We start from the raw sequence: 7,586 nt of genomic DNA on the forward strand, positions 1-7,586 counted from the left end.
TTCTATGATGCTTCCTGCGGCAGCTTATTTTTTGCTCATGAATGCTTACTGTATAATCTGACTGAGAAGATACAGGCCATACTTTCACACTGCACATTGTAAACTCCTTGATTTTGTACTCTGCCTATATGGACATAATCCCCAATCATGTGTAATCCCTACGCGTGATTATGGATTATGCCCAATGCACCTTTGAAAATGGGAGGACAAGCTACAGTATTTTACATACAGGCAGAGTACAAAAATCAAGAAGTTGCAGTGTGTAGTGTGAAACGGTGGCCTGTATCTTCTCAGTATATGACAAGTCTTTGGCCTGGATGTAGGACATTGTGAAAGGGGAGGAATGCAGATTTCGCATCAAGGGGATGAACTGATGGGTATTTGAATAGAAGTGAAAAAATATTATTTTTCTTTTAACAGCTCTACGAAGTAAACAAGGTCATCTACAATAGTGGACTCAATCTGTATTCACTGTACATGAAATGTGCTGGGGGTGTACAGAAATATTTTGGACGATTAGAGGCAGAAATGAAGAACATCTTCCGGTTTTATAAGTTTGACTTGCAGATGGTAAGAAGTATCCTTTTCCTATTCTGCTTAAAATACCAAAGCGCCACCTCCTTTCCAAACAGTATGAAATATGAGGCTAATGTCTCCACCATTGCTTTCACTATGTTAGTTCCAATGAGCATTAACCCTTTCATATAATCTCTTCATTCACTTATCTAACATGTTTATGATTGCTATCCACTTCCAAGTTTGGGATTTAATACTCAGAATCAAAATGGCCTTAAATAAAGCGTTTCTGAGTCAACCAGCCCATTACTATGGCAACAATATAAATCACAGCTTGGTAAAGCAACTGCTCTCCCTAAAATTGCAAGATTCGAGAACAATTTCTTCCCCGCTGTTATCCAACTCTTGAAATGGCCTCTCTTATGGTAAGGTTTAGTTCCAATCTTCCAAACTATCTCGTTGTGACATTTGCATTTTTGTAGTCTGCACTTTCTCTGTAGCGATAACACTGGTTATTTTCTCTTCTGCACTACCTCATATTTGTGTGTATGGTATGGTTTGCTCAGATTACAGGCAAAACAATGTTTTCTACTGTACACATGCAATAATATACCAATACAAATAATAGCTAGTCCTGTGAAGGAGTACAGATTTCCTTTCCTAAAAGTATGAGATACTAATTTCGAGTTTTACAACTATTAGGTAGTTTTTTTGGTCTCCATTACCAACACTGCCTTTATACTGCAATTTCAAAATGGCAACATAAATGATGCATGGATCATGTCACAGATGAGAGTTAAACACCCATCTCTAGGTCATTGGTCCAGGCATCTGGATTATTAGAATACTAAATTACCCAGTATCCAGATGCAACTTGGTATTGGCCTCAACTCCTTGTTTTGCACTCCACTGTATAAAATTCAAATAGGCCCAATTCCTGCCAATTCAATTTCCCATTTCTAATCCCAATTAGGATTACTATCTTCCCATACACTCCATTGTTTAAATTCCCAATGGACTAATCTTTCAGTGTGCACTCCTATTGCATACAATTCTAAAAGGTCATTCCCATTCGTTAATCATAGGAAAATAATTAGGGCATTTGGCCCATTGAGTCAACTCTGCCGTACAATCATGGATGATCTGTTCATCCCTCTCAACCCCCATTCTCCTGCCTTCTCCCCATAACCCTTGACACACTTACTAATCAAGAATCTGTCAATCTCCACCTTAAAATTAACCAATGACCTGGCCTCCACAGCTGTCTGTGACAATGAATTCCACAGATCCCCCCCCCCCCAGATGAAAGAAATTCCTCATCTCCTTTCTAAAGGTACATACCTTTTTTCTGAGAGTGTGCCCTCTGGTCCTAGACTTCCCCACTGGTGGAAACAGTCTCTCCACATCCACTCTATCTAAGCTTTTCACAATTCGGTAAGCTTCAATAATATCTCCTATCTCCCCTCTTCCCTCCAAACTCCAGCGAGTACAGTCTGAAGAAGGGTTTCGTCCCGAAACGTTACCCATTTCCTTCGCTCCATAGATGCTGCTGCACCCGCTGAGTTTCTCCAGCATTTTTGTGTACCTCCAGCGAGTACAGGTCCAGTACCGTCAACCGCTCATCATACATTAACCCTATCATCCTCGTAAACCTCCTCTGGACTCTCTCCAACACCAGCACATCCTTCCTCAGATATGGGGCCCAAATTCACGCACCTATTGAATTCTAATGGCTTCCTACACACTCACTGCGTAGAATTGATGAGCCCAACCCTTCCCCTTAACTCTCATCCTGAAGAATCCCACAGGGCCAAACTCCTTCCTTCTGTACGTAATCTCATATAAATTTCCTTATCTTGGTATTAAGTCCTGTAGCTTCTAATTATTGAAACGGTTTTGAAATGAGTTCACCTACTACTCTGTGAAGAGCTGTGGTTGTATCTGTTATCGAACAAAAAATTCCCCTGTCATCATTCACACACCACTTACGTTACCACCTCCCTCTCTTACCAGACTGCAGACGCATCCAGAAACCAAGCTCCCCCGTGCATCAATGACACAGCTCAGTGGACCTGGCTAAATCGTGCTGATGTGAGAACAGCTCTGCACATCCCAGCAAATGTCCAGGGCTGGGAGCTCTGCAGGTAAGGGGACACCTAGTACATTCGAAACAGCATGTGCACAGGATATGTCATTGCTTAGATGCACAGCTATCTTAGATACAGTACTTTCCATGCCCTTGTGATGTCCAAACATGCTACATAATCAAGAAGTATAACAGTTCTGCTAATGTAGGCTGGGTGATATTACATTTGTGCCCAGCCAGGTCTCTTCCATAGCAAGTAAACTGGAATACCCTATAGTGATGTTGACTGGGGCAGAAGAAATATGTATTTAAACATCGGGGGGAAATTACCTGTACAGGTACTTTCTAATAATATCATTGGATCTTTCATGTCCACATGAAACAAGATGATTGCTTTATGCCTCGCACGTTCTCTGCGGAGACTAGTATCCCTAACTTTATGTTGTACCACACTCAGCCACACTGTAAATCTGCAAATCTCCCATTTAATGCCTTCCTTACTTACACTTTAGTCACCTTCTTTAAGGCAAACAGTCAGAGATAAACAGCATAGAAATAGGACCTTCGGCCCGCCAGGTCCATGCCAACTATCAAACATCCACTTACACAAATCCTACATCAATCTCATTTTTTATTCTTTCTACATTCTCATCAACTCCCCCCCCCCCCCCCCCCCCCCCCCCCCCCCCCCCCCTCCCCTCCCCCCCCCCTCCCAGATTCTACTATTCACATACGCACAAGTGGCAATTTACAGCTGTAAATGTCTTTGGGCTCTGAGAGGAAACCAATGCACCAGTGGGGAGAAGAGAGGGGTGGTTAAAGGTCTATTTCACTGGTTTATCTTTCTCATGCCTGTCTTAAAACAGTGCTTTTATTGTATTCATTAGTGCACAACTATGGTTAGTTCATGGGTTAGATATGCAGGGTATCAAACAACAACCCCACCCGCCCGGGATCGTTAATTATGCATTTTGGAAAGTTAAACCAGGCCATGACATACACGGTGAATGGCAGGGCATTGTGAAGTGTGGTTGACTAGTGGGACCTTGGAGCACAAGTACATTGTTCCCCAAAAGTGGTGATACATGGCGATAAGGTGGTGAAGAAGACATTTGGTAAGCTTGCCTTAATTGGCCAAGGGATTGAGGACAAGAGTTAGGATTGCACTAAACATTGATTCTAACTGGCTGTGCACATTGTGTACAATTATGGTTATCATGGCCGAAGGGACTGGTTTCCAGAGCACTACTATGGACATTGTGGGACGAATGGATTCTTCGCAGCTCAGTCACTGAGAACACACACGCACGCACGCACGCACGCACGCACGCACGCACGCACGCACGCACGCACACACACACACACACACTTTTACTCCGAGAAACACTACAGCTGCTGCTACAGAAAAACGTGCTTCACATAACTTTCAACAAACACACTCACCATATACATGGCAGTAAGCTCTCTTGAATTAGTCAAATGGTTCAGGGTGGTGTCTTCATTGTGGGCCTTCCGCACTCAGCGCCACCTCTCCACTAAGTCACAGAATAAGTCACGGTTTAATTTTGCATTAAACACAGTCCTGATCTAATAAAACGTTTATTCACGGTTTTTCCTTCCAAAAACTGTTGCAAACTTTTCAATAAGGCACGGTTAAAAGGCGCGTTTTCAAAACAAACCTGTTGCATTTGGCAAGCCAACTTTAATTAGGCAAGGTACACAAAAATGCTGGAGAAACTCAGCAGGTGCAGCAGCATCTATGGAGCGAAGGAAATGGGCAACATTTCGGGCCGAAACCCTTCTTCAGACTGATGGGGGGTCTGGCAACTTAGGCAAGACAACTTTAGCATTCTCAAATCAACTTTTCAATTAGGCAAGGCAACTTTAGCATTCTGAAACCAACTTTTCAATTAGGCAAGGAAAGTTTAGCATTCTCAAACCAAAACACACTTTTAGCAAGCATTTTCAAACCACATTAAGGGCACTCACAGTTTAGTCGACATGTGGTCAGTGTTATTCACAGCTCGGACTGAGAGACATGACCCTCTCGCTCCCCCATCTTGCAGAGACTGACTGAGGCACTCAACACTTCTGGATTTGATAGTCCTTCCGGAAGGGGCGTGGCCTTCAAGAGCGAGAATCTCAACATTTTTTAAACACTGATAACTCTTTTATTTTTCACCGATGGGAAAAATCCTCTGGTCCTGCGCGGCGGAGGGGGACTCTGAGTAAGATGGCCAAAAATCACAGCCGTAAGTGGCAGCATTTTTTCTAAAATCAATATACAGAACACCAGGAAGTGGTCAAGATCAGACTTTTAGTAATATAATAATAATAATAATTTTATTTATAGAGCACTTTAAAAACAATCATAGTTGCAACAAAGTGCTGTACATCACTAATCATTGACAAAAAAGTTAATACACATCAATAATAACAATCAAAAGAAATAGTAGGAGAAGATATGTAAAATAAAGAAACATTAAAAACAATAAAAACAGAAGCAAAGTCTCGGGCATGGTCAAAAGCCAGGGAGTACAAATGTGTTTTAATATAGATAAAGGGTGTGGATAGGATTGTCACAGACTTCTTACCCAGGATAGGGGAGTCTAATATTAGACTGAACACACTTCTCGGCATCTGCATACAATGGTGTCTGTCTTGTTGACTCTAACCTCTTATAATTCATCTGCTCCATTTGCAGTCAAGAGATAAGTGAAACCTATGACCGTATGTATACCAGCATGGAAACCTTTTACCTGCAACTCCTCAGCAAGGGTCTGCGTGTACTGGTCTACAACGGAGATACAGACATGGCCTGCAACTTTCTAGGAGACAACTGGTTTGTGCGGTCACTGAATCAGAAGGTAGGTAGTATCCCATTCAGTTTTCTCAGGCTGTGCATTAGGATCAAGAAGGATTTGCTTCCACTCTGGTTTTGGTGTTTGATGGTGTCAATTGCAGATTTTGTGCACTGGTGATGGTGGAGGAAATGAATGTTGAGTGCGGTGGATGAGCTGATGAATGTTGTGACAGTCACCAAATGAAAGAAAAGTCTTGCAAAAGGCTTTTGGCCCCAGGCGCTGAGTGACTGGTACTGATCAGGTGTCCTTTCCATCAAAGCCCCCCCCCCCCCCCCCCCCCCCCCCCCCCCCCCCCCCCCCCCCCCGTTCACAGCAGCCCCCCAGCATGGTGTGTGAAACTCTCTCCCCAGAACAGCCTGGAGGTTCGTCATACAGTGGGATAACTGTGCATCTGTCGGAAGCTCGTGCCTGTGGGCTTGGGGAGGGTGAGATTACAAGAGGGGCTCTCCTCGGCAGCAGTAACCCATTGCCTGTTTTGTCATTAGAAAACAGTCGAATACCAACCATGGATTTGTGATGATCAAATTGCTGGGTTCTACGAGCAGTATGAAAACCTCACCTTCCTGACTGTCAAGGTAACCAACTCTCCCTCTTCACTCTACCAAGTTAATTAGAAGTAAGAATACTTTTGTAGATTAAGCATTTGTTGCCCCACTCTGACCCATGTGATATCCACTCCATTCCTTTCTGAGCTCTATGATAACCCCCTCTTTGTTCCGCTGACTCATCTGATTCTCCACGCCCCAATATCTGTCCCAATCTGATCCATAGGATACACCATTCTCCACTCTCTGTCCCACACATTCCTCTGTTATACCTAACTCCACAAACCATTGTCTTCTGTAATTACACCCTGACACCTCCCTTTAAGTCCCTTTAAGTCGGACTTCAGTCAGTCGAAAGAAGGGTCTCAACCCGAAACGTCACCTATTCCTTTTCTCCAGAGATGCTGTCTGATCTGTTGAGTTACTCCAGCATTTTGTGTCTCCCTCTATTTAACATATTGATTTGCATATTCCCCCGATGACTAACATTTACTGCCCACCATCATTCCACTGACTAGTTGGTGATGACTGCCTTTCTGGATTTGTAGTTCTCAGGAATTGGTCATGCCAACCTTCTTGCTTGCTGTGAAATCCTATCCAAGAAACTAGAAACAGGGAACTACAAATGTTGGTTTACCAAGAAAAGACAAAACAAATGCAGGAGTAACTCAGCGGTTCAGGCAGCATCTCGACCCAAACTGTCATCTATCCATGTTCCCCATTGACGTTGCCTGACCCACTGAATTCCCTCAGCATTTTGTATCTTTCCCGAGAAAGTAGAAGATTGGTGTCATCTTGAGCATCTCTTGGTTCAGACACAGGGATCACGGTGGATGGTTCTGGGTGCCTTTGTTATTAGGGGAATGTTGATAGCCTGTTTCTGCTTTGTTTCTCTCCAGGGAGTTGGACACATGGTACCACAATGGGCACCAAGGCGAGCATTGAAGATGTTTGAGTCCTACCTCTCCAACACTCCATACTGAGACAGCACCAGACTTGGTCTTCCAGTTAGCCGGCTTACTGTTCGATGGCCTTATGATTGATTATTTTCTTGCTTCTCTTGCTTCAATGGGCTTTTTAATCACTATACTCCAAACAAAGCAACAGCACCAAGCTAAGCCATGTCCAAGTAGCAATACCTAGACTTTAAACAGAGACTCTATCAGGCTGACATGCACTCTGTATTACTACGAGTAATTTGAAAAATTCTCTACATTGAAACAGGTGAAATGTGCTTTCTGGGAATGGTTCTTTTTATACCTGCAGGCCTGGGGCATTAGGGCTGCCTTGAATAGAGGTTGTTCTGGGGTTGCTTTTATTCAACCCAAATAACTGAACCAATGTCATTAAAGGCAGCAATAATGCAGTATAGATTAGATCAATGTTTCCCAACCTTTTTTTTAGCTCATGGCTTCCTTGGGCTCTTTAATTTTTATTTGCCCCCCCCCCCCCCCCCTTGACATTATTAGTGGGAAAAATGTGGGCCCCCTTCATTCAACCTGTGGCCCCCTAAATCCCCAAATTTTTACTGTGCCCCCCCCCCCCCCCCCCCCCTGAGATTTGCCATGGCCCCAG

General features: G+C 43.5%; 1 protein-coding gene across 1 annotated transcript in view; it reads left to right on the forward strand.

Annotated features, from left to right (window-relative positions):
- The window catches only part of LOC129705242 (lysosomal protective protein-like), a 28,218-nt gene extending 20,833 nt beyond the window's left edge, over positions 1-7,385 (forward strand). The window contains exons 7-11 of the mRNA XM_055648737.1: positions 421-570; positions 2,530-2,660; positions 5,307-5,469; positions 5,952-6,041; positions 6,911-7,385. Coding sequence (XP_055504712.1) covers positions 421-570; positions 2,530-2,660; positions 5,307-5,469; positions 5,952-6,041; positions 6,911-6,994 — 618 coding nt within the window. The 3' untranslated portion in view covers positions 6,995-7,385. The remainder of the gene's footprint in view (positions 1-420; positions 571-2,529; positions 2,661-5,306; positions 5,470-5,951; positions 6,042-6,910) is intronic.
- The last annotated feature ends 201 nt before the right edge of the window (positions 7,386-7,586 follow it).

This window comes from Leucoraja erinacea, chromosome 17 (genome assembly GCF_028641065.1).
Source record: "Leucoraja erinacea ecotype New England chromosome 17, Leri_hhj_1, whole genome shotgun sequence".
Lineage (NCBI taxonomy): Eukaryota > Metazoa > Chordata > Chondrichthyes > Rajiformes > Rajidae > Leucoraja > Leucoraja erinaceus.